Here is a 14,966-nt window from a genome sequence, read left to right as displayed (position 1 = left end):
CAAACCATTGGAAGGGTGGGCAGGGGGATGCAAAAAATGGGGGGGAAAGCATCAAACATTGGTGACTCCCAGGGGGTTGTGCGCTCGCAACTACATATCCGCATTGCAAATGGAGCCAATGCATATTTACCCGCAAACCACTACTACCGGGGGCCGGAGATAATATTTCAACGGCAATTAGTCCACCGGGACCGGAAACCGAAACGGACCAGTAATGGATCGTCGGTGAAATCGAGCCCCGGCTGGCATCGGATGCAGTTCATTAACGAGCTATAACTGACACGGCCAGCGCATGTGACGCTTCCCCTCGCTGTTTGTTCGCGCATGAAGGGATGCGTAAATATGGCGCACAGCTTGATACTACGCTCGAGTAGATGCAGCGGTACGTGGGTGCATACAATACGTTTCATTCTATGCTCACGATACTGAGCAACAAAGCAACATTCCAACAATGTTCCACCAACCAATTGCTTGGTTTTGCTTGGTTGGAAAGCGTACGATGAGCCGCTTCTAGTCGTCACGCACACCACTGATTGCGAGGTTTTTCTCATCATCCAATCGTGAAAAGCGTTCCGAGAAAGCTGTTTTGCTAGCAAAAAAAAACAAAAGCTTTCCGACGTGTTCCACCGATTTCAAAAGACAAAGGCATTACAAAATCACTACCGCCACCAACAGCCACATCATCACGGTTCGGGCGGGCTCGAATTAAGCGCAAATAATCGTGATAATCATCGACCGCCTGCCAATATTGCGCCAATACCCGCGTGGCTACCGTTTACCGGAATTAATTTCCCCAGCGACACATATTTTCACTTTCATTTTGGCGCGCTCTCGGGCACGATGTGTAAGGCGAGTAGATGGGATACCCTGTACCGCATATACTCCCTGTGCAAGAAATCGGCACAAACCATTGAAATAAGAGAGAAAGAGAATGGACACCGTTACGGAAAAGGAACCACTTCTTCGATCAGGTTTCTCTCCAATGGAACGGTATGGAGAGAACAGTGAAACGTGGTGGAAACCGTGAAATGAAACCGCGTCGAGTGGCATTGGAAAGGTAAAAGGAAACCTACCGACACCCTACGGTACGATAATGGCACGCCGAGAAGGGAGATTTTGGGGGTATTACAAAATGGAAGCTTTTCATTCCATTATTTCAATTGCAGTCTGTTGCTCTAGCTCAAATGGCACGTTAGCACCATGGTGGAATATGGTGGACGATGGCGAAAAGCAGACACTTTTGATCAACTCGAAATTTGCATGAAAACGAAGTTAAACAATAAAAGTTATTTGTTTTAATTCAGTTTTTGTCCTCGTGAGACAATCTCATTTTGTTGATTTTTATTATTATTTTTTTTTGCTCAAATATTATTTACCATTTTTGCTCAAAAATGTACCTCTAATTTCAAGTTTCATTATTAGAGTTTTTACTGGATTAGCTCTACATTATTTTCCAATAATTACTATCTATTATCGCCATTAATTTTCACATGCTTTAGCAGGTTTCAAACAGATTAAAAATTCAACATGAACCAAAAATCTGTCAACCGATTTACTTCATATATTTTTCAAATATATTTGTCCTCAGCAGCGGTCGACAAACATTGCGACCGAAAGAACCAATTTCTACAAAAATGTTCGTAGAGGTCCATGTGAAGAGCCAAACTGATAAACCAATAGAATAACTGTGTGAAAGTTCTTTAAGGTACATGAACGGTTAAAAGCCGCCATCTCAAAATCAAATAGCTGGTCTTCAGTCAGCAGTTCACCTCAAAGAACCTGTCGCGACGGACTAAGCTGGGACTATATAGCACCTATATAGTACCTGTCGCACTGTCCAAAGCTAACGAAACTCTCTCGGCCGCGTGCGAGAGGAAGATGCTCAGAAGGTTCCTTGGCCCCGTATGTGTGGAAGAACCACCGATAGCTATACGAGATGTATGGTGACCTCACTGTTGTGCAGTGTATAAAGCTTGCAACGATTTCAAAATTTCAATCCTTCCACATGATTTTCAACACATCACAAATAACTATCAAACTAAGTCCAGCTTCTAACGTATTAATATCATGTGGAAGAACTGAACAAATATTGTTGTTCTAGTTCTTGAAAATATTCATTTGACTGCTAGGGAGTCCTTTCCAACTCATACAAAGTCCTTAGCAACCCTAACTAACCTATCTGCCAATCTCCATAGAAATCTCCATCCATCATGGCTACCAAAATCAGATCTAAGTACCTGTAGTCTATCTAGGCACCTTCGTTGACATCAAAAATTGACTCGGAAAACCCTGTAACTTCATAGTACAGGTAGTCCCCGTGATAGACGGTGGTAACTCTGAAACGCGGGTTCGGAGATACGCGGCTTTCTTTTCTAAAAATCTTTCTTTTTACCATTTTCAAAAGGTTTAGAACTGTTATTTGTAACTGTTACACAAGGATATTTGGGCTGAAAACCACGAGATTCGACTTACTACGGAAATTCGAGGCACGCGGAATTTTGCGGTCCAAATTACCGTGTTTCTCGGGGACCGCCTGTACATCTATAATTCAGCATTTACCTAACCTTAAATTTTTAGCAGCCCAATCAACTAGCTAAACCTTATGATTGGCATTTAAGTCATCCAGTTACTCCAAAATCTATCCAATTTCAAGTATCGTCAACAGAGGTAAGGTTTGATATTGCTCCTCTTCCTTCCTGGAATTGCAATTTCACTTCTATTCAAACAAAAAACTTAAACTGCAGTAAAAGAAATGCCGTTCGTTCGCTTGCTACTCCAGTTTTTCTCATCATTCGGACAGTGCTATGCTTTCCTCCATCCATATTGTGAGTGTAGGTAGCCTGAGCATATTTGATTGTCCACACTCCATTTCCATTATCGTACATCAATTTTTCAAAGGATTTGCAGCTCTTGGAAATAGACAACACAGGTGACAAAAACAGTGCTTTTCCGTGGAAATTAATGCATTATTCAGCCACTTTATCGGAATGCATATCACCTACGGTGCTCAGTCTGTTACATAAGTAATCCCGTGCAATACCTTCCTTTTGCTATCAGGAAATTCCTCAAATTAATTGAGCTCTCTAGTATAAAAAGTTCGATAAAAATGCAATTTCTCAATTAATACACATTCCATCGCACCATTGTTTTTGCTTTTAAAACAACGCTCTACACTCCTGGAAGGTTCTCTGTCTATAGAGCCCACGCTGTCCTCCTTCATCCCACGTACACGTAACGAACCCGTAAAGACCAGCGCAAAAGAACTGTTGCATTCACGAACCCGTTCCACAGGTCGGCAGGTGGTCGTTGCAGGTCGGGTGTATCGATGAGCGGGGAAAAAAATAAAACATGATACGCATATTGCATTCAACCTGCCAGTTCAGCACGATCGCCAAAGGATAATAGAGTTATTTATAAGACCCACGTCTACCCGTCGGACTGCACTGAAACGCACCCGGCCTTTGCCCGGCCCACGCATGCAACATCGCTATTATCGCTGCAATTCTTCCACAAGAGCGAGCACCTGATATGAGCCACGAACCACTGGGGAGGGCAGGTTGGTAAATTTAAAAACAGAAGCAAAAAACACGCGCCGTTAGTCGACAGGAATGCATCCCAGGCCCGGTGCTAGAGACCCATCTTGACCTCGGCCAACCTGCCGTTCGTCCGCGTTGTCCCGTTGGGGAGGGAGTGGAGGGGTGGAATACACCTTTGGTTCGTTAGCGAGGCAATTCATAATTCATAATCAAAGCGCATAGCCGGACCGGGCCTAACAGGGGCGCACTAGCTTCAATGTCCCGGGGGGCGGATTTCTCGACGCTTTGGTGTTCTCTTGCTATTCGCAAATATCCTCTTTTTTTCTTGCTTCTTCATCATCCTTCTCACGGACACAGAAGCGTGGTGTGCACGGAAGGTGCATTTAAAATTCTGGATGAAAATTTCACCCAAAGGCCCCGCTTTCAGCTGGCAGTAGCGGTGTACTGGTGAGGATGTGCAGCCAAAGTTTGCGTTGTCATCTGCCGCGCTGATTCGCTAGGTTTTTGCTCAAACAAACGCGTACTGAAGCGTGCTGAAGGGTGCTGCCCCCCCCCCCTCCCCCTTTTTTTTGGTGTAGATGGTTTGATAACATGCCTAGATAAGCGAACTGTGCAAACAAAAAGTACATGACCATCCATCACGAGCGCGAAAGCGGCACCGTTTCGCTTCCACGGTGCAGGAGAAGGCAAAACACAAAAATCGCTATCTAGATGAAAGATACAACTTTTGCGAGCAGGGACGAAAGCGAGGGCCAGAAACAACAAAAAAGAACGCACACACACACACAAAACCCCCGGTGGCAGGTAAAAACTCCGATGCTTTGACGTCACCACTTTGCAGACTGACAGGCCGGCATCAGGCCAGCAGGGAATGATGCGTCCTGGCCGGTTTTTGGGCGAGTTTTTCACCTACCTTTGGTGTGGTATGGAGTTTTTTTCTATTTAGAAGCAATAAAACATTTTCCTCGCAGTAGGAATCTTTTTTTTCTTTCTCTATGCTGTTGGTAATGCATGATGAACCCGAACTGGACCGGTATCCCGTGAGAAATAAAAGTTGCACAGTCGCGCGCGCGTCGGGTATCATAATGTATCATCGTCACGTGTTTTACAAATTGTGTGTGTATGTACGCAGAAGGGATTTCAATGTATGAAGGCTTCTTTTTTTTGGGTGGAATTTTCCGAGAAAATTAGAAGCAAAGTGTAGGAATTGGGAAAAAACAGCAAAGCATGATGGATATATATGTTTTAGGAAAGCTGAGTTTTTTGTCCAACTCAGAAAGTTGAAGCTTCTTCCTTGTATGTCTTCCTTAAAGTCCTTCCATTGTATTGCCGGTAAAGAATTAAACATAATGTATTTTGTATTTTAGCTTTATGATTTTATTTGAATTGACAGTTATGTATTATCTGCGTAATTCTATACATCTAGCTGTCATTGATCCCATCAAAAACAAGTCATTTTTATTATTGAAATTAACGCTTGGATGATGTAGACGAAAACGATCGTATTGATCGTTGATGGAACTATGGAACTGAAGTAATGGATATGGACAGCTTCAGCAATACAAAACCTATTGCAGACATATTTTTTTTATTAGACAAAACTCAAATTCTATAAATTTGCTCATCAGTGATGTGCTCGCAGGAGCGCGCCCACGACTCCGATCTAACTTCGGTTATTTTTAGTCCAATTCCGACTCCAGCAAAACTCCAGAACCACCAGTTCGACCCGGAGTCGAAGTCGTCTGAAGTCAGTGTCGGAATCGACAGGAATAGGAGTAGGCCAGAGTCATCCGGAATCAAACTATAACACACAGCTTTGCACGTGCACTGCATAAACAGGCCTTTGATTGTAAGAATAGCTATAACGACGACAACGATGTTTTGCGACAGCATCCTTCAACTGGCCGTCCCCAGCACCGACACTCACCAACTTCGGACGGCTCCATCCGGCTCCAGATGACTCCGACTCTTACTCAGGATGATTTCGACTCCGGACGGCTCCGGCCGATTCGGGACGGGTCCGGATAATACTACTCTACCTTCCGGGGTAGGTCGGCGTAGATTTGGAGTCGATTTAGGATTAGGAGGTTCAAATCAGGCCAAAAACAGGGATAGCCAATATTCAGTTTCCAATTCCATTCCAATTAGCCGTTCATATGCTAAGCGCGTAGGTTCTAACATTTCAAGTACGATTAGGAAAAATATTGAAAAGTATGGGATGGAAAGGCTAGCTTAAAAGTAGGCCAGCAATAAAAAGCACAGATAACTATAAAACAGAGGCCATATCTACAAAAAGAGATAAGATGAAAGCCTATGATAGTAGCACGCTTTGAAGAATGCCGGAGTTCTCATATTCACTAGACAAACGAAGCACATGGTAATACCAATCCAGTACAACTCTTCAACATGTTGAAATTAGATATGGACATGCTACAATAACGCGTTACATGGAAACAAGTTACCCCAAACGCCTAAAAACCATGGCTCCGGTCGATTTTGCTGAACTTCTTCGCTCATGTTGTACCGTGATTCGATCGTTTTACTTTATTGTTCCAATTAAATTTCATGACTCGTTTTGTAGCACCCATACCTTTGCCATTTCTCCATCACATCTCTACAATCGCTTTTTAATCACACACAATTATCAATACTGACCAAACAATCTCACCCTTCCATATTTATGCATCCAATCGATGAAGGCAACTCGTTCTGCTGTTGCTGTGCCACTACGAATGCTGTTTAATTCTACTGCAATGCACCGAACCCACTGCATTCCTGTCGGAATTGTATGCTTCATAGACCGTGTGCACGAACACCGTACGCTCTCGCGTGAACCTAGCGAGGCGGAAAAGGAAGACATTGTGTTCAATATTAATTAAATTTAATACTTTATGCAAATCGTCTGCCGCTTCCAATCGAGCTACAGCTGAATCGTGAGCTCCGGATCCGTGCTAGCTCCGCATGCCGTGTAGCGGGCTTTGGTCCCATGCATATATCGCTCCAATTCAGCGATATACAGAACGAGCAACATAGCATAAAGTGTGCAAAGGTCTTGCAGCACACACCGGCTCCCGCCGGACACCGGAACTAACAGCATTAATTCACCGGCTGCAATCATTGGATCAGTGCGATGAGGGCTGGGATTGGGATGAAAATTAAAAACATATTTCCGTTAAATCTATCACCAATCCTCGGGCTTTTGCTTGCGCGCGAACGACGTGTCCTTTTCGCCCGCGCTACACATCCATCCCTCCGTGGGAGGGAGCGATAAATTATTGAAATAGGGGTTTTGCATCCTCATGGAAAGTGACACCGAACGACAGCTGGAAAACTTGAAAAAAAAAACAGCATCAACACCGGCGCCCCGCCGAGAAGAAAAATGTACCTTTTGCGTGTACTTTTAAAGTAATCTGCGTCGAAAAGGTCAGGCACGGTGGATGAAGATTTATTATGATGAGCTTTGGCTCTTTCGGCTGTCCCAAAACGGTCCGATATTTACCGGTTTTTTTTTTTTTTTGTTTTTCGAGGGATCCATGCCATCGCATTGCGGTCCCTTTTACGAGGACGATTACCTTTCGTGCATTGATGATCGCGGGGAAGGCTGCGTGCTTTAATACTGACGTCAGATTCGGTGCGCCGGGTACGGGTAACGCACAGGCATTGGCTCAGAGAACGATGTGGTGGATTAAGCTTTTGGGATGGAACAACGAGCAACAACAACGACAAAAAACGGTCCAAGGGCCACACGCCGTCTCCACCGGTTGTAAACACCGGCGCAAACATTCGGGACGGTGAAAAATCGTCCCGTTTTGCAGTGAATTTCGTGCTCGGTTTATTTTGGCGCGGTCGAGAGCAATTTTAGAGTGCCGTTGGAAATTTAGCCCCCCTGTGGAACCATTTGCGGGGGCTGAGCTTTTTGTTTTTTTGAACCTGCAGAGGTCGTAACGAGGATGCAGTCGCTTTTTGTGTTTGGGGGGGAAAAGTGCTGACAGTTAATCAAGTCATACGTAAGGCTTGCCGTGGAAGACGATGAATGGAGATTTCTGCTTGAATTAAATTAGCTTTTAAGATGTGAATAGGTTTAAAAACTGTTTTGTTCTGAAACAAATGTTTGAGGTTCCAAGCTTGATGGTGAATTTATTAAAAATAGTACGATTGGAACACAATTTTACTATAGATCGTGGTGATCGAGTTCTCTGTGCTCCCCTGCGCCTTATGCCGAACTGGAGATCGCTGTCGAACACCTTCTTGGTGGGGCATGAGTCCAGCATCCTCATGAAATGCCCCAGTCATCGTATCCTGCCAGCCTTCACCACCGTCATGATACTCGGTTCACCGTACATCTCAGCAAGCTCGTGGTTCATCCTTCTCCACGCTCCATGCTCGAACACACCGTCAAAGATAGTTCGGAGGATGCATCGTTCAAACACGCCCAGAGCGTTTGCATCTTCCGTTTATATGGTCCAGGATTCGTGTCCGTAGAGGACCACCGGGCGAATCAATGTGCGATATATCTCACATTTCGTGCGAGCTCGAAGTCTTCTTGATTGCAGTAGTCGGTGAAGCCCATAGTCAGCACGATTCCTCTGCTTTCGCTGCTAATGCCGTTGTCCGAAGTAACGACCGTCCCAAGATTGCAAAACTCTTATATTACCTCGAGACTGTCGCCGTCAACTAATACACTGCTTCCCAGATGGTCTAAGTCACCGGCAAGCAGGTACTTCGTCTTTGTCGCATTGATTCTTAATCCAAATCTTGCTGCTTCGCGTTTGAGCCGGGTGTACGCCTAATACACCTTCGCTGTAGTCCTGCCGATGTTGTCGATGTCATCCGCGAAGCCAAGAAATTGGAGAGATCGGTAGAGCATCGTGCCACGGATGTTGTTGTCTAGCCCCGCACCTCGAATGACACCTTCCAGGGCGATGTTGAAGAGCAGACAGGAGATTCCGTCACCTTGCCTCAGACCCCCGTGAGATTCGAACGATTCCGACGTCAAGTTCGATACTCTCACCTTCCACTGCACCCCGTTCATGGTGGCTTCTAACAGCCGGATCAACTTCCCAGGGAAATGGTACTGCTGCATGATGTTCCATAGCTCATTCCGGTCTATGGTGTCGTAAGCTGCCTTGAAGTCCATGAACAGGTGGTGTGTAGGGATCTGGCGCTCTCGGCACTTCTGGAGGATCTGCCTCAGAGTGAAAATTTGGTTGGTGGTGGATTTGTCTCCAACAAACCTAGCTTGGTAGCTGCCGACAAACTGTTTTCCTATGGTATATTAAAATTGATCCTCTTCTATTTGCCGTAACGTCCTACGCGGACATGCCAGCTATATGGCTGTATGGACATGGCTTTCTATAGTGTTCCAGTGCCACGCAGCCGAATAGTCAGTCCTTGCTATGGGGGCACGGTCCATATGGTGGTTGATGCCATGACGGGCATGTTATCAAATCGTACGAGTTGACAACAGTACTACAGGAAAGGCCGGGACAGTTGTAACATTCTTAGTCGCAGAAATCTTGTTCGCCAAAACCTTGGTCGCAAAATACTTGGTCACAGAATCGCCTTGGACGCAGAATTCTTGATCGCATAAGATTCACTAAAAATATTCAATTTAGATGTCTCTTGAAGGAAGTCAAAACTGTCTGTTGAAAGGAAGTCGTTATTAAATATGCTCTGCAAGGAATTACATCTCTTCTAGAATATCAAAATGTATTGTAATTTTAATTACTGTCTAACTCTACCGCACTCTAATTGCATCTTCTTTTCCATCTTTTCCCTCCCCACGAACAGCAACAGGAAAAGCGACGCGAGCTGCGTTTGAAACGATTCTGGCGCACCACCACCAAACCGCCGACGTCCTCCGAGGAGTCCGGCGGCTGCGAAAGTCCTACAAAACTCGGACGAAAGGCGTTCCAGCAACCGTCCGGTCCGGCCATTGCCGCCAGCAGCAGCAGCAGCGATAGTCCGCCGAAGCATCCGACCTGTTCGCTGCCGCTGCTACAGGTGTGGCCCAGCCAGGACTCGCCCCGGGGTGAAGCAGATGGGCAGAGCTTCGTCTTTCCCATCGTAGCGGACGATCAGGTTGGTGTGCGGGGCACAGTGCATGGTGTGGTTGTAATCGTGTGTCTCATTTCTGTGCCGTTTTCCAGCAACAGAGCTCCAATGGCAGGCGAAACTCACTTTTCGTGGATCAGCTGCAGGCGGGTGACTCCGGTATCGATTCCGTGCAGGCGTCACCCTCACCGATCGCCATGCCCTGCCATCCGCTCGTCGTGTCCAATGCCATCTCGCCCAGCGCATCGCCGACGGCCGGTTCGCCCACACCCTCGGTGGACCGGGCGACGCGGCGTCCCTCGACGTCGCTGCTGCACCCGGACCATGCGCGCATCTTCGCGCTCCGTGCGCCCGCCTCTCCCGACCAAGTGAGCCTGGCCAGCCTGCCGTTGTTTGACAATCATAGGACCTCTTCCACTCCTCCCCATCCATTGCAGACTTCGCTCGAGGACAGCACGGAGTTTAACGGGCCCACGACCAGCAATCATCTCTGCACCGCCAGCTCCAGCACGACCTCCTCGCTTACCTCGGTAGCCGTTGCGACCCTTGGCCAACACCCGCAGCGGTAAGCGTTCGGTGTTACAACCTCTCTATGTCGCTCTTTCATTTCTCCTTCCATCTCGTCTTTGACAGGTCCTCCGATCCGTGGTTACGGCCGGAGCGTGACAAAGACAACCTCGAGCTCGATCAACGCCGTGCCTCCACGATGACGGCCCGGCTGTCCCTGTTCGATGCGCTCGATCTCGAGTACGCACTGTTGCGGGCGGCGGCCCGCGGTTCGGTCGGACCCTACTCGCTCAGCGAGTCACTGCACAAGCTGACCTTCACGCAGTCGCTCGCATTCCCGGCGCTGGCCCGCGGACTGGCCACCAAGCGGCGCAACTCCACCGAGCAAAGCTCGTCCCGGCCGCTCAACCCGAACGAGTCGGGCCTGAACACGTTCGCCAAGGTCGTGACCGCCTGCGTGCTGGTGATGGTGAGCTTTCTCGTGTTTCTGGTAGTGTACAAGTACGTGCGGACGTGAGGGTTGCTCCTGGCCCCGACAGAGGTCGCCACCGTGCAGGCGACCACTACCATCGCCACGACGTTCCACCAGCACGTCGCGAACAAAACGATGGTGTCGGGGTTCAGGAAGCTCTTCAACATTGAAACGTAACGCCAGCCGGTAGTGATCGGTGGTGCAATGCGCCCGTTTGAGTGTATGTGTGTGACTGTATGCGGTTGTGCGAGAGCAAGAGCGTGTAGTTTGTTCCACTTGTGTGCTGTGCAATTTCGTCTTATGTCAGCGGAATTTCGCGACGCTCGTCCTCAATGTCCACAAATCTCTTTCGAACTCGCCCATTGGACCTAGTGATGATACAATCACGGGAAAGCAAGTGCATTCAAAATGCACCAAAAATCAAATCCCACAATCTTTATGAAAAAAACAATGGTTCAACCTTAAGCCCCGCTGTGTGAGCGTGTGTGTGTGTGATGAGGGCTCATGAGGAAAAACAAGAATGCTAAAAGATAATCGGTTTCTGTAGTGCAACGGTACAAGCGTGTAGAGCAACGTTTGGCAACGTTTCGTTTCGCGTGTCTCGTTCGGTAGGAAATGGTGTGTACGATTCGAACAAAAATCAATTTACAATTACAGTAACCAACATTTCGGAATCGGAAGAACCTTCGCTGCGTCTAGAAGCATATCATTCATTGGTGGGTGTGAAAAGTAGCTAAAAGAGGCATCATTTCAATTCTCAAACAAATGTAATAACATTTTTATTGATATATCTTTGGATTTTACGATTGAAGACAATAATCCAATAATTTGCGACGGCTGTAAAGCTTTTAGTCGTTTTGTGGTTGCTGTAGCTGTTTCTTTTTTTCTTCATTGCATTTGCATTAGATTAAATTAATAAATCACTGGGATAAGAATTCATTAGACTCATTAGAATTGGTTGGTAAGTGAACGTATTAAGAGGCTTTTTTGTTCAAATGCTACAATGAAACTAATGTGTAATGCAAATAGCCTGTTTGTAGGCGTTTCAGTTTGTCGCCTCCATGTATGCAATCCTTAACGCAAAACGTCTATATTTATGTATTATTTTTCACAAATGAACAGTTTTATTGTTTTTATCACTATAAAGCAAAATATTTAACATTTTTTAATTAAAATGTATTGGTTTAAGGTATACTTTCATAAAAATTTATCAATTATAAGTTTAGTAATTAATTTGTTAATAGTTGACTTATTACCTCTTTTTACATCATAATTGGCCATCAATTATCTTACATTGCAAGTGCAATCCTAAAATAAATTTAGATAATTTGCTGATTTTAGAGGTTATTTAAACTAATAATCATGCGTCTAGATTCGTTCAATCGTTCGCATCTCTAAACGTCAGCCATCCCTCTCTTACCCTTAGACGCAACTAAGCCGGAGAAGAATATGAAGCTACGCTCGTGTGATGATGCACTATCCGCATGTAAATAGCAATGTAGAAGAAGAAGAAGAGAATTTACCGTAAAGATAAAACAAGATACAACAAGTAGGCTATATACATATAGATATATATACATATTCTAAGCGGGGCTGTGCGTGCGTGTACATACGCTCCGCGCGTGAGACGCCAACACGCCAGCGACACGCGAAAGCAACTCTACTCTGTGATCAATACGCGCTAAACATGAGAGGACAAGAATAAAATTGGAATGAAAACCACACAACATGTAAACAAACACTCACACACAGACAGACAATGACACACTCACACCCTCCATGATGATGGTCCATGGAACCAATCCAATCCCTCGAGTGTAGCGAGTGGGAATCGTTTCCGAACTAACTTAACAATGTAAGAACCCTACGAACCAAACTGAACCTTAACGAATTACCTAGTCCAGTAATCAAGCCGACACTCGTCGGCAGTACCATTAATATTTTACTCATTTTCTTAGCCATTGTTCATCCGCTTACTTTTCATACTCGCTGCAGTTGCTTGGTAAACAACAAGATTAAACTCCTAGCCAAATAAAAACCAACTGCATAATAAGATAGGACATACAAAAACCTCCTAATGAATTATATTTATCACACACATGTATTTGATTAAGCAACAGCAGGTTATATTCCAATCCAGCATGCATCCCAAATCAAGCGAAAAGATGTTCGAGGCAAAAATAAGTCACCTTGACCCCTATCCCTATGGGAAAGGTGTGCTGTACATTTAATTCGCTGGCACCAAACCTAACCAGACGGCCCCATACCTGTGTGTGTGCACGTTTGAGTTTTTCATCCTCTTCAATCCCATTCAATCAGCATTGGACATTTTTTACCGGTAACAGTTTTAACCCCAAAACACTACAATCAGGCGTGAGTGTATTAAGTGCAGCCGAGAAGAAATGCGAAAAAAAATCATTAAAATCATACCGAAACGCAGAAATAAGAAACAGGAAAATTGAAAAATCTGCTACACAGTTGATCAGCTTTAAAGATGTAAAACAAAAAAGGAAAAATAAACGAACGCAGAGGAGATGACTAAACAACCAATCGAATGTAAAATAAGAAAACAGTGTGACAAAAAGCCTACAAAAATGCAACTAATACATACGTGCGTACGTGACAAGGGAAGGGGAAAGCGTGTGAAGAAAAAGTGGGTGAAAATTAGAATTCAAGTTGGGTTGTGCTTAGGCTCTACGGTATATATCCGGGGGGGAAAGGTAGAACATGGAACAAGTTTAAAGAGCGATATGAAAATAAAAGTCAATAAAAAATCAACTGATCATGTTCACTTTGTTTGAATGCTTTACTGTTTTGAAAAATTACATTTACTAATTACATCCTATTTAAATATTTCAAATTAATAATTACACTTTTGTGTTTTCTCTGTTACTTAGCAAATGAATTGTTCTATTTTCTTCCGGTTTTTATTTTATTTTATTTTCTATTTTTCTGTTTCTGTGTTTCTTTAAAGTAATAAATAATGAATATTGATTGATAAATATCCCTTTAATATTTCCATCCTTTCATTACATAGGGGAAGGTAGGTACAGACGGACACTTCTCATAATTACATGATAAAAGTAACTATAGAATAATTCATCAATGCATCCAAACTGAAAGTAAAACAACTCATTTAAGAACATTGTTGGCATAATTTATGCAAAATTGGTAAAATTCACGAAATAAACCAATTTTGAATCGTGTGTCCACCGTTGTGGATCTAATTTGACTTCTGCGGATTTTATGCTCTATAAATTGTATTGCTTAATTTTCGAAAATGTTTATTTATTTTGCTTCTTTCATCAATTGGTGATGAATAAATATCATAAAATACCTTAGATAAAGGTATTCGGAAGACCATTCCGAGAAATGAACCACCTGTGAAAATATCGAGCATGCATTATGCTATTAAACGCACGCATGCTGATTAGGCACCTCAAGGAACCCGATATCTTGCCTCGATTTGGACAACTTCAATCAACAAAAAGAAGAGGCATTAATATGACATCGTTCAGAAATAGATGACATATTTTAAGGGATTACAAAGATCAACAATGGCTTGACCTATTATAAAAGTCCCTCATTAAGCAACGCCAGCTGTTAGTGTCGGATATTTCGAAAAAAAAAGCTTTAGATTCTACATTCTACGATGCGTTCTATATTCACGGCTGAATGAACCGTCGTTGCAATTGACCAAGATATTTTTGTATATACATATCAGGACGTAGAATGCATAAGCAAAATGGATTGAACCACAGGAAACCCCTTAAATATTCAACGTTTTCTGCAGGTATCCATCTTACTCTTAAGAGGTATCCATCTTACTCTTCTTCAACATATCTGGTGTCCATTTTAAACAAATATTTTAAAATTGCACGAAAAAAAAACATAAAAATCGATAGAAACTTAAAAGCTTCAACACATTTTCAGATAAAACATGAGAGTAAAATAGAGTATGGACATTTTCATAGTCATTGTATTTATATTTTTTACATTTTTTTTTACATTTTCCTTAACTTCCTTTTGTCCGTCTTTACCCCGTCTTCCCCTAGATTTTTTTTTTCCATTTTAATTTCATATCATGTTTTATTGCTTTCTTTCGTATTTCGTAGTTTGTTACTTTTAATTGTTTTATTCTTTCTTATATTTCAACATGATGGTAACTAAAAGCTTTCTTTTTGATTTTTATTTTTATCATTTCAGTCTTTTTTTAATATTTACATAGTGCAATTTTTCGAGGTTTCAAATAGTTTGATGTATAATTTTAATATAAAACAAAACGCCTTCCTCTAAACACAGCTAAACATTATGAAAAGCTCTATAGTAAAATCGTAAAAGTAAGTTAATGAACATCCATTAATTAATTAATTTTATTTAAAGCCTATTTTACATTT

General features: G+C 43.6%; 1 protein-coding gene across 3 annotated transcripts in view; it reads left to right on the top strand.

Moving 5' to 3' along the window:
* LOC120903363 overlaps nucleotides 1-13,360 on the top strand; it is a 76,769-nt gene extending 63,409 nt beyond the window's left edge. Inside the window, exons 3-6 of one of the 3 annotated variants that reach the window (XM_040312759.1) lie at nucleotides 9,327-9,617; nucleotides 9,686-9,958; nucleotides 10,028-10,155; nucleotides 10,224-13,360. In XM_040312759.1, coding sequence (XP_040168693.1) covers nucleotides 9,327-9,617; nucleotides 9,686-9,958; nucleotides 10,028-10,155; nucleotides 10,224-10,614 — 1,083 coding nt within the window. In that variant the 3' untranslated portion in view covers nucleotides 10,615-13,360. Of the gene's footprint in view, nucleotides 1-9,326; nucleotides 9,618-9,685; nucleotides 10,156-10,223 lie in introns of all 3 variants that reach the window. The other 2 variants (XM_040312758.1, XM_040312757.1) reach the window with 2 other exon arrangements.
* The last annotated feature ends 1,606 nt before the right edge of the window (nucleotides 13,361-14,966 follow it).

The sequence above is a fragment of the Anopheles arabiensis genome, chromosome 3, assembly GCF_016920715.1.
Source record: "Anopheles arabiensis isolate DONGOLA chromosome 3, AaraD3, whole genome shotgun sequence".
NCBI classification, from domain to species: domain Eukaryota; kingdom Metazoa; phylum Arthropoda; class Insecta; order Diptera; family Culicidae; genus Anopheles; species Anopheles arabiensis.
This window is presented reverse-complemented; position numbering and strand designations above follow the sequence as displayed.